Below are 18564 nucleotides of genomic sequence, written 5' to 3'. Positions count from 1 at the left end.
GAAACAAATGGCGCGTTTAAAAGAAGAAAATAAAAGCGTGTACACACGCGAGGACACTACACACACACACACACGCTCAAATAACCCATTTCTTTTTTCTTCTTCCATGTATCCGAGCCAAACGGGAGCGGGGGGTCCGCTCCTCGACGTGTGTCCTCGACCTTCCCCGCAGCCCATCGTCCAACTCCCCGGACCTCCTCCTCCTCCTCCACATCCACAACACGGACCCAAAGCCACCCAGCCCGACACACGCCAGCACCGCGGAAGACAACAAGCGGCTGAACACAGTAACGCGGCCTACCAATAGGACCCAACTTCTCCACCTTCAGACTCTGACCCATTCTCAGACCAGCAACAACATGGCTTTGCAGGACGACCCCAGAACGTGAAACCTGAGGATGAATTCACTTTCAGTGCCCCGATGATTCAAGTACCAGGAGTGGACGGTACTCCAGGGCTCGTGTTCAGAGCCTGGACACAAACTGACATTCTGCAAGCCTCATCACATCTGCCAAACATCCACAACGGTACAGCGTTTGCAAAAGATTTCCTGATATTCTGTAAAGAATTCATGCCCACAGGTTCAGAGGTCCATAGACTGCTGGTTAAACATGTCGGCCCGACTGACTTCAGCAAAATCAGAACTGTTGTCACCGGAAATGGCTGCGATTCCAGATTGATGAAACTCGACTGGAGCGACAACGAGAACGGACCCTACCGAACCTTCATCGAGGCTGTCTGCGCTGAGATCGCCCTCAGATTTCCATCCAAAGTCAACATGGCTCTCATCAACTCCACCAAACAAGGTAAAACCGAAGATGTTACTTCCTATCATCAACGTTTAATGTCTGCATTCCAAACGCACAGCGGTCTTGAGGAGCCAGGTGACAACGCCATCATGACTGTGTGGGAGACACATCTCAAAAACGCCTTTGTCAACGGACTGCTGCCCGACATCAAAGCCGCCACCGAACGCTCTGTGATCGGCCTAGAAGACACCCGACTCGACGAAGTGGTAAAACATGCACGCCACAATTACAAAATGTTTGATGACAATCAGACCCGCCAGGACAGGCACAGCAAACAAACGGGAGAGAAGGCTCAACTTGCCATGCTTCAAGCTGTCCAGCAGATGACGCTAGGCGCAGAGAGAGGGAAACTGACTCCTCCTTTCCAGCCACGTAATAACTATGGGAGGGGCAGAGAGAGAAACAGAGGAAGGGGGATGTACCGTGGTAGAGGGCGTTTCCAAAATGGCCGCCAAAGTGGAGTTTTTCGCCAGACTCCACCCAACGAATGTTTCGACTGTGGCGAAACATTAATGACTGTCCTCACCACGTCAACCAGGGAGATCCTCGTTTTCGAAAGAACAGGAGAGGAGGGGGGACGGGACTCATTCGGCACCTACTGACGTGATGCGGGGGAGGGAGACGATGCCCGGACGGGGGGAGCGGCTTCCGGCCCCAGACCTCCGATGCAGGGAAGTAATATGCACACACACATGCAAGACACACTCAAACATACATTTGCTCGCAATGAAGATCTGCTTCGCACGCTCAGTGACACTGGCACACACACAGGCACGACACACTCAAACAATCCTTCCTCCTTTCCTCTGAGACACACACACACACACATACTGCAGAACAACAAGCTGCTCTCCTGTTCGCCATTTCACATCTGGAGCAACAGCGCCTGCTCTCATCCCAACGACACACGAAACACATATATGCAATGTTGTCATCACGATCATTCAAAAACATGCCGACTACTGTTGTTGTTGTTGAGGGAAAGGAGTTAGAGTTTTTGGTAGATTCAGGGGCCACTCACTCAGTAATTCAACAGAAATATTTTCCTCATCAGAAGATGAGCGGGCGGTATGTTTATTCACAAGGGGCTTCTGGTTTAACAGTAACTGAGAAATTTAGCAGTCCGATGACGAGTGTACACACTGACCTGACTGACGAAAAACCTGACATTAGAGTGAAACATTCGTTTTTACTTTCGCCAATCTGTCCCATTAATCTGATGGGCAGAGACCTGATGTGCGCTTATGGCATCTGTTTGACATCATCCCCTGACAGACTGAAAGTGACTAGACACAGAGCCATACAACACATGATGCAGATGGCTGCTCCTGTTCCACTTCATGTTTATCAGTGGTGGATTCCTGTGAAGGAAGCCACACGACTGGTTCAAGACGTTGACACTCGTGTCTCGCCTCATGCAGAACGCATGAATCCAGAACATCTCCACTGCACCTCCTATGTCTCTCAGGGTGCAGATGAATCCTATGAGGATACGTTTTTTGAAGGCATCAATGATGCGATTGTTTGCTCTACCTTGTTTTGGTCAACATACAAATCTGCTGTTTCTACAAAAGAACTATTTCGAGTGGCAGACTCGTCTCCTCACATCTCGCTGTCCAAGGGTCGAAATGACCAATGGCGTGATCTGGGACCGTTCGTGGCACAATGCGAAGCGCTCACTGACTGGGAATCAACAAATGATCCACTCGTGTTACGCTCAAAGTCGACTGGGTACCATCGTGGTTTTTGTGTTCTCCTGACGGCAGCTTCACGTTCTGTCTATGTTTTTTATGAACATAACAACAAAGCTAAAACGTTCGTCTCTAACGCTGTCTCTATTTCTCCCGCTCTTGCCTCTGTTCCACAGACAATCTGGGCGGCGCACAAATATGACGTGGGTTTGATCAAGAACTGCCAACCGGTCGTCATTACTCCACGCTCTGACTTCCGACCCCACAAACACCAATATCATCTGCGATAGGAGGCCATTGACGGTATTACACCAGTGTTTGAATCACTCCTGAAAGCAGGAGTGATCGTTCCATGTCCGGATTCGCCAGTAAGAACACCAATTTTTCCTGTGAAAAAGATCAGAGACCAAGACAAACCCACTGAGTGGCGTTTTGTGCAGGATCTGAAAGCAGTAAACGCTTCAGTCCACGCACGCGCCCCGAATGTGCCTAATCCATATACTATTCTAGCTCAGATTCCACCTGATGCTAAATGGTTTTCTGTTGTTGACCTGTCAAATGCTTTTTTCAGTGTCCCAGTCGACAAAGATTCTCAATTTTGGTTCGCCTTTAACTTCAATGGGAAACCTTACACCTTCACACGGCTGTGTCAGGGGTATACAGAATCACCAACAATCTACAATGACGCTCTTAGGGAAAGTTTAGAAAGTCTAACTCTCTCACCAGGCTCTGCCCTACTTCAGTATGTCGACGACTGCCTTATCGCAGCTCCTACTCAGGCACAGTGTCAGAAAGATACATTAAAGCTGCTACAGCACCGAGCACAGGAAGGCCACAAGGCCAGTCTCTCAAAGTTACAGTTTGTAACACAAAACGTTCATTTTCTTGGCCATGACATTTCAGGAGAAGGTAAGACTCTCTCCCCCAAAAGAATCGCTTCAATTGTTTCGTTGCCTCAACCTAACACTAAAAAACAGATGACGTCCTTTCTAGGAATGTGTTCATACTGTCGGTCTTTCATACCTAACTACTCACAAATGGAACAGCCATTGTCATCTTTGATCCACGGTAAAAATCTCACAGCACATGACAAAATAATTTGGACAAAAGAAGGCCATGACGCTTTCACACAAATGAAATGTGCTTTGCAAACTCCTCCTACTCTAGGGTTGCCAGATCCGCAGAAGCCGTTCACTCAAACAGTAGATGAAAGACAGAGCTGCATGACTTCCGTGTTGCTACAATCTCATGGCGACAAACTCAGACCAGTTGCGTATTTCTCCGCAAAGCTTGATCCAGTCGCTGCTGGCCTGCCACAATGTTTGCGTGCTGTGGCCGCGTGCGAAAGAGCGCTCGCAGCATCACGGGACATTGTCGGTTACGCGCCGCTGACACTGCTCGTACCTCACTCAGTCTCTTTGATCCTCCTCGAACAAAAGTCCTCTCATCTCTCTGCAGCGCGATACTTGCATTATCACACATGTCTCCTAGACATGCCGAACGTAACTGTCAAACGCTGTACTAATCTTAACCCTGCATCGTTACTTCCTATTCCTGGGGATGGTGAGGAGCACAACTGTTTGGCTGAGCTCCAAGCTCAGTGCACTCCTCGTCCTGACCTGTTGGACACTCCGCTGGCCAACAGCGAGATGGTAATGTATGTAGACGGATCAGCCTCTCGCGATCCTCAGACTGGTACTAATCTTGTGGGGTTTGCTGTTGTTTCTGACTCTGATGTGCTGTGTTCAGGTTCCCTACCATGTCACCTCTCAGCCCAGGCAGCTGAGCTCATTGCACTCACTAAAGCATGTAAACTTGCTAAAGGTAAGACCGTTACTATCCACACTGACTCTCGTTACGCCTTCGGCGTTGTGCACGATTTTGGCGCTTTGTGGAAACATCGCAAATTCCTGAAGTCTGACGGTAAGCCTGTCCTTCATCACTCTCATTGCTGAGCTGTTAGAGGCTATTCTTTTGCCTACAGCCATTGCTGTATGTAAGTGTGCAGCACACACTAATCAGACTAATGACGGAAATCAGGAAATGCACGAGCAGACGCGGCTGCCAAAGCTGCTGCTCGACGTCCTGTCCCCACTTCCACTGCTCTCGCGTTTTCATGCGTGCAAGTTCCTTCTTCTCTTATAGCAATGCAAACTCTCTCCACTCCGGAAGAGCGACGGCTGTGGTCTAGTTCAGGTTGTACTTACACAGATGGACTTTGGGTGGGACCTGATGCTAAGCCATGTCTACCTAAGCACTATTTCAATCATTATGCCAAGTTGACACATGGGTTAGACCACATGTCAAAAGGAGGAATGTTGAGTGCATTAAATGAAACGTGGTTCACAAAGGGGTTCACCTCATATGCACAAAGATTTTGTTCTGCATGTGTAACCTGTTCTACTCACAATGTAGGCAGGCCTGTAGCGGTGTCCAGCCAAGCTGCACATCTGCCTCCAACACGGCCTTTTGAACACATTATGATGGGCTTTGTTGAGCTCTCTCCATCTGAAGGTAAGAAACACTGTCTTGTGATGGTGGACATGTGGTCAAAGTGGGTTGAAGTTTTTCCATCAAGCAAACAGACCGCTGCAACAGTGGCAAAGGCATTGATTTCGGAAATCATTCCTCGTTGGGGCATTCCTACTAAAATATCAAGTGACAACGGTTCTCATTTTGTAAACCAGGCCATTACAGAACTAAGCGCCTATTTGGGTGTCGACTTAAGAACACACTGTGCTTACCATCCTGCCAGTGGTGGCGCTGTGGAACGAGAGAACGGTACCCTCAAAACAAAGTTAGCAAAATGTTGTGCTGACACTGGGTTACCATGGACAAAAGCCCTGCCTCTAGTGCTGATGTACATGCGTATGAGGAAACGAACACGCAGCAATCTGAGTCCTTTTGAGATATTGTTTGGTTTTCCTCCTCATGTTGGCACGGAAGCACCCACGGCACCGCTCCCATCCACCGCCTTATGCGAACATGAAATGTTGAGATATTGTGCACAACTGTCCTCTGCTCTATCTAACATACGACAACAGGTGGCAGCTGCCCTCCCGAGGCAAGCGGAGGGACCGCTCCACAACCTGAAACCCGGTGACTTCGTAGTGGTGAAAGATTTCAGACGGAAGAACTGGAGAGCACAGCGCTGGCTGGGCCCGTTCCAGATCCTCCTCATCACCCACACGGCAGTAAAGGTAGCTGAGAGAGCCACTTGGGTCCACGCGTCACACTGCAAAAAGGTTCCAGACCCAGGAGAAGCTTCAGGTGCACCTGCATCAAGTGCCAGCCAACGGGCACCACCGAAAGAACCATCGCAGGAGGACAAGCAGTGATTCACGGACGGGATCACAACGGGCAGTGGCCGACAGACACGTCGTGTTCTGTGCTAACTGTCTACAACTCATGAATGCCACAAGAAAAGAAAAGGACAACAACCCGCTACCCAGGACAACCTCAACGTGTTCCTGAGTAGCAGGGCTCGAAACGGCCCTTTCATCATGAAGCATGATCTAGCTAGGAACAGACCTCTCAAGACAGAGGCAGAATTATCCTCTGGGGTCTGTTGAGACAAGGGCAGTCCACCCTTTGTTCTCTAGTCAGTATTTTAACATTTTTTTATTATGTTAATTGTGGTTACGGTATAACCAAAAGAGTGGAGTGTAATGATAAAACATGTTTTAACCTCCTGTCATATTTTCTGTGAGACATATTGCTGGTTAGAAAGTTCATTTGTATGGGCGTCTGGATGTCTGAACACATTGACCTATTTGGTCTAGGACAAAGGTCACTTTTCTATCTTAGTCGGGACAAACAGCCGACGTGTTCTTTCTCTATATCAACTGTTTCCGGTTAGACTAAACATTTCTGCCTTAGTCTCCTGTGTGTTATCTGTTCCTCTCTGCCGGCCGGTATAAATATCTTGTTTTGATTTTGTGTCTTTAGAGCATATTCACAGCTCACTGCAATACGTGGTGGTGTTTTGTGTTCTCTGTTTGCAAACATTAAATTGACTTTTTGAAACTTTGATCATTCATCAAGACTCTGTTTTTATGTTAAACACTTTGGATAAAACCAACTTCACTCCTGAACTTGTTAAGGAAATATTCCACAACACAACGCAGACCAGCGGAAGTACATTTTCTTCCCACTGATATTCAAATGCACATCTCTTGTTGTCTGTCTCCACATTGTTACCAAGATCAACAAAAAGGTGATATCACTGGTGTGGCTACTTCGTGGCTCAAAGTTTTGTTTGATCGGATACATTTTGAAGACTTCAAACATTTGAAACTGTTTTGCTGAGAAAAGAAAGGGACTTTATGGGGATTTTGATGAAAGTTACCTGGATATTGATATTGTTTTACATATATTTGGCATATAACAAGAAATAAATGAACAATCAACACTGGAACTTTAATTAAGATCCAATTCACAGTTAAAAAAAATTATTGAATTAACATCCACATTGGATTAACAGTGGGAATTGTGCCTGAAAGTTCAATATTGACCTTGAAAATAATAGTCATAATCTTCAAACAGACTATGGTCTGCTCTGGAAAAAGGGAATTTAAGTTGGACTTTTTTTAAGGACTTTAAAAAGCCAGGTCAGGTCAATAAAAGTCACCATATTCTATGTTTTGTACACTATACTCTTTAATTATACTATATAGTCTTCGGTCCCTCATCTCTTTTCATGCTCAAACACTTTAAAATGGGAACTTCCATTGCGCATAATTCAGAGAGACATTATCATTCATTTGAACAGCTGTGTTGATTTAGTGTCGGTGCTAGCACAGAGGGGAAAAGCAATGCCACTTCATCCAGCAAAATAAGTGCCAGCATTTCTGGTACTAATAGCTATTTACTACAACGTTTTGTACTTAACGGTTTGTGTCTGTCCTGAGACTGCAGATCGAAAGCAGCGAAATTTGGTAAAATGCATCGGCCTCCTTGCATGAGATTAATGTGTTTTGTACATGAATGATAATGGTTTGTTGCCGTGATAACTTCCTTCTCAAAATCCTTCCATAAAGTATTATTAGCCATTGTGAATGTTATGGCTTCTGATAAACCTTAATACTATTACTAAAACCCGCTTAAAGCTATTTCCAAGAGTCGAGACAAAACAATAAAAAGTGAGTCAGTCGGTTACTGTATAAATATGTATGGACTACAACATATTTTAAATAGGATTAGTCAAGCCTGCAATTTTCTTACCAGACCAGGAGTCTCTGGTCACAGTGAAAATCAGGGTGAAACATTTAAATGGGTCCAATGAGTGTAGTACACTCATTCATGTGTGCCTGAAAGGGGTAGAATGAAATTCACTACGGTCATGTTATTTTTTAGTTTATAAATAATGCTACATTTTTTAACAGATCTGGTATTTGTTATATTGAGCACAATCTTCAATCCTATCTTCAATGAATTAAGGGATATAGATATATATATATATATATATATATATATATATATATATATATATATACATATATATTCATACCACTTTTTTAAATATTTATTTTGCATTTTTGTTGAAAGTGAACTTTAGCGTGAACTACTTGGGCGCTCCTCACTCTTTTTAAATCGTATCTTCTTATTTTGCCTTTTCTTTCTTCTATACCTTGCATCAATGCCTTTTTGTGTCTAATGTAACTACTTTAAAAGGTGCTCTACCATCAAACTTGGCTTACCTTCAGAGAGAGGGGCAGTCTCAGTTACTGTGGACGACACTGATGGCACTGTTCCTGCTAAACACACAATTTCACAATACTTTATTTTCAAATTGAATTTAAAGAACATTTGGTGAACAGCGACAAGTATAAAGTGAGGGAACCTACCTGAATCTTCAAAGTCATGGACCTGCTCTGTGATTGTAGAGTCAGATGTAGCATCTACAGGCTCGCTAGTTCCAAACTCTGATGCTCTGCCTGCTGTGCCACAGTTATCGGATTCGCTCCCACTGTCCTCGTCTTCAGTGCCGCTGAATGCAATTTCATCTGGAAAATAGTATTAGTTGTTCTCGCATGAATAGCTGCACATAAAAACTAAAAACAAATCAAAGTTGGAAATATTTTTGCTTATTATATGGTAGCATATATAAAATTTAAAACAGTATCAGGTGTGTTATAAGTGTTAATTTCTTTACAAACCGTCCACTTCAAGCTCATCCAGTGATTTTCCCTGCATGCTGGAAAGATTCCCTTTCTCCATCGATAAAAGCAGTTTGGAAATCTTGGCCAGTTGTGTTGTGGGAACTGATAATCTGTAGAAATCCCGGTGAACACGGATGTCGTGACCCATGAAATCTGCAACCTGATCAAGTTCATTGTTTTTCAAATTAAGGACTTGTGAGAGTGTGGCGACATGTTTCCTGAGCTGTGTCGATCTGAGGTACTCGGGGTGCTTTGCTCCACACTCGCTTGCATAAACACGCAAACAGTCCTGTCCCCTGTAGTGGCTCATCGAGTTGGGTATTGCAAACAGGAAGACATTTGTGGCACAAACACCACAATCTGTTCTTTTACTGGTAAGGAGTGACAGAGCATCCATCATGCTTGGTGTGAGCAGAACTGCAACCTTTCTGCCCCTTTTTCCCATGATTTCGATTCGGCTGAAATAGTTGCACAGTCTCTGTTCAGTCTTCGACAACCCCATGGCAACATCTTCATGAAGCTTTGTATCGTCTCTTTCATGGAAACTTTTGAGGCGCATTTTTGAAACCTCCCCAGCACGTCTTCGATTGAACACAATGATTTGTGTAAGTGTACTCTTTGCAAGTTGAGCATAGTTCTGAGTACTGGCCTTCTCCAAGTTGCAAAAGGCAGTTTCTGCAGACTTCTCGAGGTGCCGATGAAGGCTCTGAACATCTTCAGTGAAGGGTAATGTTGATGGCTTGTTATATTTTGCATCACTCAGTGTGTTCAGGGCACTGTGAGACACCATCTCAGACCACTTGGTGGTGTACAGCTTCTTGAACATGTCAGTGGACTCGATCAGTTCTTCATCTTCTGCCATGAGGCCCCTACAATGAACAATGTCACAGATTTTCTGAAGTGCATGTCCCAATTTCAGCGCGAGGCTTGGTCTTGCGTATGAGTGTTTTTCTTCATCAAAACCTGAAACTTTCTTTACAGCTTGCACAACCCTCTGGAAGTTAGCAGGTTTAACAGCCTCCTCTAGGTTATGTACAGAGAAGTCTTCACGCAGACATAGCAACAAACGCCCCACTTCACGGAGCTTTTGTCGTATGTACTCATACTTGGTAGGATCTTGTCCATGTTTGTTATAGAGTGACTGAGCTAAATTAATAATGGTGAGGTCATTTCGCACAACTGAGGCAACCGCATCCTGTTTCATGACACTAAGGATCCTCCACACTCCACTTGAGATCTGCTGACAGAGTGCAGATTCTTGAGCTTCAGCCAAAGCCAGTACTTTGGTTCTCCCAGGTTCTTCATCTTTGTTTTCTGGCTTAAAGGGACATCTGCGGGCATGTCTCCAAAGTTCCTTACGAATGTACATGCCTTGACAGTACATACAGTGAATAAACTTTCCAGCCAGTGCTTTAGCCTTTGGTTTTCTTTTCACTTTCAGTGGTCCTGTTCCATCTTGTAAAACTTTGGTGTTGTGTCTAAAATTTCCCTTATTCCTCATCTTTTCTACTAATATCTTGCGATCTTTTGAGTGCTCAGGGAGGGAAAATGCTTTTACAATTTCAGCATGTGTCTTGTGTGTTTTCAAATGGCGGGAAATTTTGCTTTGTGGCTTACCACAAACATAACAGTAATTCTTTTTGGTCATAGTCAGATGTGGTACTTGTTGTTCGTGAAGCGCAACTTCACACTTTTCCTTTGTTGAGTCTTTGGTAGGATTCAATGAATCAGATGTTTCAGCAGCATTGGCAACCATGTGATCTTCAAGAGGTGGGAAACCTTTTACTGAAGTGGACACAACTGGGACGCTCGTGTCTGACCCATAAGATGTTCCAACATCAGGTAGTACTGGTTTTACTTGAATCTGTTCGGCTTTCAACTGACTAGGCATAATGGGGATGCTTGCATCTGAATCATCATCTTCTGTTTCTGAGTCTGGTATGTATTCCTCATCGGACATGCACTTATCATCATCTGATATTTGATCCAGAAACTGGTAAGAAAACAAAGGATTTCACGTGATGATGGACAGCTACAGACAGTTAAGAGTTCAACAAACCATATGTGCTCTGTTTTCTGTGTCCAACTCACCTGTGATGAGTATTGGAAGTTATCATTTGTAATTCTTCTGAGGCAGGATTTATGCCAGACTCCTGAACAACCTGTAAGACATTTTGAATATACAGTACAAAGTTTCAATACCACATGTTTATTCAAAAAGTCTCCCTTTTAAAGAGATAATTGATGCCCATGTTTGCACTTGTAAGTGTAATAACAGGTGCATTGGAGAAAAACCTCTAGCATTAAAACATAACAAATCTTGTCAGTGCCAATGAAGCAAAATAAAACACCTTTAAGTAATCTGAATGATATCCCACACTCTTAACTACTTCAACTTCATCATAACACATGTTTACACATCCTACAATTTTGAGAACTAGTTGATATATTAGCCTATGTTGTGAACCAAGGATTATTTGTCATCAGTGTTTCATTGTTGAATGGTTTGTACATTAGAACAGCAAATATACCGACCCAATACCCTAAGACAAACTCTGTACCAATTCAATAAATATCTCACCTCTGCATTCATAGCCAATCCACTTGTAGGAGGATACAGGTCCCACACAATGAACACACTTGTCCAAGGAGGATATTGTTGCGCACACCAGGCGATGATTTTGACACTGTTAAAATTAAGTATAATTTATTTCTGACAGTTTTACATTGACATCTACTAAGTTGACTACATTTTCCAATTGACCTTCTGAATCAGATTTTTCTTTTAGGAACTGTAATTGTTCCATATACACCATATGAGGCAACTGCACTTACACACACTAATGAAACATGATTTCATGTTTTTCATAAATAATGTAATTAAACTTAAGTTTACCTTTTCAACCCTGTGGAGGGGATCAAGTTGTGGACATGTTTGAGTCAGGCCATCCTCAGAGGTCTCAATCTTGTCAGTCGCTTCACTCTCAGCAGTCTCAATCAGCTCACTCTCAGTTATCATCTGTAGCAGGCAAAAAAGGAGGACAATGAACAGAGAGAAACTGTAATGTACCATTACAGACACTATTTGGAGTTTTAATGAGAGAAACAATCCTACTGTTGCTAAAACTATGTTTTGGACACCAAACATTTCCAGAGGCATTTCCTTATCAAGACCCTGAAAAAAAGGTCTTATCATATCTATATTTATTGAAGACTGGGTGCTTCTTGTGTAACATTATGTGGAAGTTATGACTGTTTTTGCCTTCATAGTTCTTATATTAGCTGTGATTGATTAGTTAAACAGATATACATATCACATGCAGGTTGTGCAAATATTCTTAAAAAACAAAGTGCTTGACACACACACAAACAATACTGACTTACACTTGGACAAGCATTTAATGAGATGGCTGTCCCAATAAAACATACGACAGTCAGGCAGCTGCACACACACACAACCATCATATTGGTATATTTAGACAATATCTCATGTCCTCATATACCACCCGTCTCTATAAACCATGAGAGGAGACTACACACACACACACACACACACCCACCCAACATATTGGTATATTTAGACAATATCTCATGTCCTCATATACCACCCGTCTCTATAAACCATAAGAGGAGACTACACACACACACACACACACACTAATGAAACATGATTTCATGTTTTTTCATAAATAATGTAATTAAACTTAAGTTTACCTTTTCAACCCTGTGGAGGGGATCAAGTTGTGGACATGTTTGAGTCAGGCCATCCTCAGAGGTCTCAATCTTGTCAGTCGCTTCACTCTCAGCAGTCTCAATCAGCTCACTCTCAGTTATCATCTGTAGCAGGCAAAAAAGGAGGACAATGAACAGAGAGAAACTGTAATGTACCATTACAGACACTATTTGGAGTTTTAATGAGAGAAACAATCCTACTGTTGCTAAAACTATGTTTTGGCCACCAAACATTTCCAGAGGCATTCCCTTATCAAGACCCTGAAAAAAAGGTCTTATCATATCTATAGTTATTGAAGACTGGGTGCTTCTTGTGTAACATTATGTGAAAGTTATGACTGTTTTTGCCTTCATAGTTCTTATATGGGAAAAGTATAGATAAACTAAAGCAAGACAAGCTAACAAATGCTACAGAGAAGTGGATACAAACTGCAGGTTAGTGTTGTGGAAGATGTCGGTCTGAGGAATGTTCTCAAGGTGCGTTCGCGTCACGTTTGGTGTGAACGCAGCTTTAGGATCGCAACGAATGACGTCACGTATGAGCCTCAAGACGCACAGTCACAAGAAGAATGCACGAGTTGTGTTAAAGTCAAATTTGGACTACCTTGCATCTCCACGGCCAGTCTGAGTCACCATAATTATAGGTGATCTCCTCTCCTTGACTGATGTCTCGTGCTGCAAACAAACACAGATGGGGCTTCCCTTTGATGGTTACGTACTTCATCTTGCCATTAGGGTTTCGATTATCGTCGTTTACAAGCCTTCCAAGCGACCCATCCTCTTTTGCTGCATCAACACTACAAAAATACAAGTGAATATTAGTTTCACAACAGTAAATATATAAAATAAAGGCAATGTGTCATTTAATTTTGATTGGACTAAGCATTGACATAATACGCACCACCATAGTTTGCCATTAAAATGGAACTCAAACATGAAAACCTTAAGGCTGTTGTGGTAGATTCTCTGTCTCCGCTCACATTCTTGCTTGCTTATCAGTTCACCTCTATATTCTAAGAGAAATTCTCCCTTTTCAAATGGAGTACAGGTGAAGATGCCGCGACCTATTTCATACACAGAAAAATATCCGTCAAGTTTATTCATACTTAAATCATGATTACAAAATCAGAACATTCAACTTACCTTTGAAGGCATTGATGTATTTGACATCAAGTCCCACTTTGCCAGTGTCAGTGTCAGTGTAGAATTTTGCATCATCCTTTGGATTTATACGTCTTCGCCGTTGCATATTTTTTGCTGAAATTACCAAAGAAGATGGTTGTCAGGATTATCATCTTTATTTGTAGAACATGCATGTTCAGAAAACATTGTATAGCCATTTAAACCAGTAATATACTGGGATAAAGGTGAGGAAGGCCAGCAGCGTGCTGGGGTGTCCACTGGATACTGTGGAGGTGGTGGGAGACAGGAGGATGATGGCGAAGCTCTCATCCCTGATGAGCCACGCCTCCCACCCCATGCAGGACACTCTCGCAGCTCTGCACAGCTCCTTCAGTCTCCCCGCTGCTGTCAGGCTGCACAACAAACTGCTCTCGGTGGACCACTAACACACTGAACACGAACACTGAACACGAACACTTTAATTCATTCACCTGGTGCAATATCTTATCTAATCCGTGCAATATCCAATATGTTTAAGTATTTACCTGATCCGTCTGTATATTCTGTATATACTGGTATATTTAATACTCTTCTTTACTGTCTTATTTTATTACTGTTTTACTGTTTAGTTTATTATATTAATTGATTTGTATCTTTTATTTTATTTACTTGTGAGCAATGCTGCTGTAATCCTGTAATTTCCCCACTGAGGGACGAATAAAGGATTATTTTATCTTAAAAAATATGAAGAAAATGCATAACTGCTCCATTCATATTTGTAATTGACACTGCTTCACTTTTTAAGAATATCATTAGACCATCTAAGATTAACTGTCCTCTCTGCAGGCACAGAGTAAACGCACTATCGCACTATTATCCATAGTGGATAACCCGGACCACCCTCTCCATCAGCTCCTGCAGAGACAGCGGAGCACTTTCTCCAACAGACTGATCCAGCTCCGCTGTCACAAGGACAGATTCAGAAAAACATTCCTGCCCTCTGCCATTAGACTTTATAATAAAACACTCGCTCGCTAGCTCGCTAACACGCTAGTTTGCGCTCGTTCGCTAGCTCGTGCGTTGTCATTGTTAAGGCCAGTGTTGAGCCACATCGTGTGTCAGCTAATGTTAGCTTGTTCGCTACATCGTCTGTCAGCTAATGTTAGCTTGTTCGCTAATGCTAGCTAGCACACCACATGACTCAACTGCCCTTAAAAATCACAAAGCATGCCATCATATCTCACCTCACACTGTCTCATCTCCTCCAGTCTTAACCGAATCACCTGTTGCGAGCTCCGTTTTATACATACAAATAAAAATGCTTACCTGGTGGTGGTGTCTAATCCTCCATGAGTCCATGCGTCTCTTCCATGCCTGTCTGTGATTAAAGGGCTCCTTGGACTTGATGTCCGTAACGTTACATCGCTCCGACGTCCCTCCCTCGCGGGAAAACCAGGACGTGACGTCCCTACGTCACTCCGACGTACCTCGACGTAAAACCAGCCCGCGAAATTTAACTTGTGTATCAAAATGTGTATGAAACTGCACCAGCATGGTCAAGCCGATAGCAGGCGCTGTTCTATACACAGGGATACACAGAAATCAGGTCAACTGGTAAAGGTGGACTTAAGAGAATGTATGTTATTTAGACACTTATAAGGCGTTTACACTCTTTGTTTTATGAGGATCAGAAATCAGGGCTGCTGGTAAAAAAGGACTTTCCACGAAAAAGAGATTGTATGTTATTTAGACACTTATAACGGAGTTTACACTCTTTGTTTTATGAGGACCTCAGCATGGTCCGCATATACCAACTAAGTTCTCATAATGCTGGTGTGTAATCAGGTGAACAGTCCAGCCATAACATATCCACAGACACACACACACACACACACACACACACACACACACACACACACCACACATGGCACCTGACTGGAAAACGACTACACGCAGTCTGCAGAGTATCTCGACATCTGTGTTAAGAAGCACTCATTATTACAGAGAACTAAATAGTGTTAACCCTGCCTGTGACAAAAGTCCACACACAGCCTTATCTGAACAGGTTTTCTAAAGGGCTGTGTTCGTGAAGTCATATTTCATGTCCAAATGAGTGGCTGTCATTTTCCAAACAATTCCTCTCGAGGCACGTGTGACAGTGTTGCAACAGGGCCACAGCCATAGTGTAAATAGAAACGTACAGACTGTGGTTAATCATTGTACATCATCTAAAATCAGCTCATTTCTTTGACAAATAAATACATAAACACCAAAAAAAACAAAAACAAAAACGTCATGTTGATAAAAAAGGCTTTTATGTCATTTCACTCTTCCCAAAAACAGAGGATTGTGAACAATGACGCATCTTCCCGCAGATGATGACACGGCATTGACCTCCTGAGGCAAGATATCAAAAGAAAACCATAAATATAATCATTATCCCTGTGTCACTAAGACCACTGATTACAACATAATGATAGCCGTAGAAGTGTGTATGTGTGTGTGTGTGTATGTGTGCGCGTGTGTGTGTGTGCAGGGTTAAGAGCTTGATTGAAAGTGTGTGGGCTGCGTATGTCCTAACCTTGCACACATAGGATGGGTGGAGACTCCAGACATTGTGGAGACAGAGGTTATAAACTTGGGAAAGACATTTCTCACAAAACACCATTGTTCGTCTGCTTTTACAATGTATTTCAGGTGACTTTTACAATTCTCTGAAGAACGTCTCAGTGTTGTTTGCATGGAGGTGGTTTGTTTATGGGTGATGATGAACTGATATAGCAGTGACTGTAAAATACATATTATATTGCACTCCTTGATTACAGTCTCCTGTCTTCATGTCGGGATGATAGATGAGCTTCATCAAGGCTACAAGCTGATTCGTGTTGGTCTCACAAAACAGTACAGCTGTACTTTACACTGCAGTCTGAGTTTTGACCCTTTACAGTGAGTATTTCCCAGTATATTCTTCTGAACAAAATACTTTTCTTCACTTGTATTCAGAGCAGTTTCTTTAGTTTCAGGATTTATTTGAGAAAAGAGTGTCGGGACATTGAAACAAGAGAATATAAAGACATATCTGATGTCTGTTTATTCAAGCACTGACTGTACAAGGTTGAGGTTCTTGTACGTCAACCGATTAATTTATACATTCTGGAGGCAAATACTGTACATTTTACTCCACTGCATTTATCTGTTACTTCGCAGATTTTGATTTTTAATCCAAAACACAATAAACTAATAAACGATAAGGTGATAACATTCTTTACAATTAGCTTCACCTCTCGCTGCAACATTAAAGAAAATACTTACACATGAATGCTTCATGCTGAATGCTACTTTTACTTTTGGTACTTGAGAATTTTGAATGGAGGACTTTTACTTGTAACAAGAGTATTTCCACACAGTGATATTGCTGCTTTTACTTCAGTGTAAGATCTGAGTTCTTCTCCTGCCGCTGTTTATTTGTCTTGTACAGGAGACAGAACCTCACCCTACTGGCTACAGCATGACATCCTGATCGTGCATTTCATTTGCAGTTTATCTTTCTGTCTGCTTCTTTCTTTCTTTGTCCGTCTCCGTTTAGTTCAGCAGCTGCTTTATCGGCAGGACGCAGTGCATCCATATCGTGCGAGAGGTGTCAAAATCAATTCAACTCACTCCAGACTGTAACAATTAAATGAGATTTAATTAACTATTTACAGTGTCAGCCGGTGTTGCTGCCCATTTTCCCCTCACGCATGACACTCAATCTGTCTGTCTCACCACCGATCAGGCCCCTCCTGTGTCTATCCGCCCCTGGGAGCTGTGTGCTGGTTGTGTGAGCATTGAAGACGAGCTGCAGCTCAGCGGCTCTGCTGATGTTTTCTATTGTGCAACTTCTCCACAGCTTCTAGTTCTGTAGAAATCATAATAACTTTTACCTTCAGGCCTGCTTCATTCTTCATCACTTACTTATTTTCTCTCCCACACAAACACACACACACACACACACACACACACACACACACACACACACACACACACACACACACACACACACTCCCTGGAACACATCTCAAGACATCCATCCAACAGTTGTTTGTTATTTCAGTCTGAATTAAACTGCCATCCCTCGAGCCATACTGCTGGCTAATAAAACCCAGTGCCCACATCTACAGAACAGAAGTCTCAGTGACATGGACTGAACCTGCAGGCCTCTGGATGAGAGGCCAGAGACTGATCAGGTTGTACTTTACAGTCTTCCTTACAAAGTCCACTATATCAGTGTTGTTGTTAAATGCTCTTTGAACTGAAATAACCTGGAGTCCTCCTCTTCCTTCCTGTCACTTCCCCTACATTCCCTGTGCTAAGAATAAGCTCTATCAAGTTCATGTGTGACTTGGCTTAACATAATTATACCATGACACCGCTACCTCTCTCTCTCTCTCCCTCCCTCTCTGTCTTGCTCCCCGGTGTCTCTTGTGGTCCTATAACCGGTAGACAATTAGCAGGGAAGGGTGGTTTTATGAATTAGCCGGTAACAAGGGATGAGCAAAAGAGGGATTGATTGATGGATGGAGGTGTTGAGCTTACAGAAAGTCAGATTTTCCGTGTTCAATGCTGTTAAGGGCTAGTATTGTATTACAGAGCACATCAGAATGGACATGAGTGCAACAGACAATAGTCAGATAGAGAAAAACATCCTACTTCACATCAAATCTTCTCCTGGAGACTCCTAGAGAATGTATTTCCTCAATAGTAACAGGTGAGACCATCCTTTCATACATTTACACCAAAGATATCACTCAGGCGTTTCAATGAGAATGTATTGACGCAGTAGCTCTTCTGAGATCAAAGGTCCCCAACAAGGAAGTTAAGGCCATTTTTCACCAGTGCAATCCCAAAATGCAGTGCGGGAATTTAGTCAAATCTGCACAGTTCACGCATGACAACTATGCGCATCGGCTCCAGTGCGAATAATCTGCATTGCTTTATTCCATTTACTGGTAGAAAGTAGAACGGTTAATCACCTTCATACAGAGCCAGGCTGGCTGTTTCTTTGGGCTA

At 43.0% G+C, this 18564-nt stretch overlaps 1 protein-coding gene across 1 annotated transcript; it reads right to left on the bottom strand.

Moving 5' to 3' along the window:
- Positions 1–9501: 9501 nt before the first annotated feature.
- On the bottom strand, positions 9502–13562 carry LOC306787310 (uncharacterized protein; the record flags this gene model as incomplete). Its single annotated transcript, XM_079282428.1, has 9 exons — positions 13537–13562; positions 13295–13457; positions 12998–13190; positions 12376–12498; positions 11558–11680; positions 11243–11348; positions 10753–10823; positions 10546–10654; positions 9502–9530 (listed from the first exon to the last, which is right to left on the bottom strand). The coding sequence occupies exons 2-9, from the start codon at positions 13327–13329 to the stop codon at positions 9502–9504; spliced, it is 789 nt and encodes a 262-aa protein (XP_079138554.1). The 5' UTR covers positions 13330–13457; positions 13537–13562.
- Positions 13563–18564: the final 5002 nt, after the last annotated feature.

The sequence above is a fragment of the Melanostigma gelatinosum genome (genome assembly GCF_949748355.1).
Source record: "Melanostigma gelatinosum genome assembly, chromosome: 13".
NCBI lineage: Eukaryota > Metazoa > Chordata > Actinopteri > Perciformes > Zoarcidae > Melanostigma > Melanostigma gelatinosum.
This window is presented reverse-complemented; position numbering and strand designations above follow the sequence as displayed.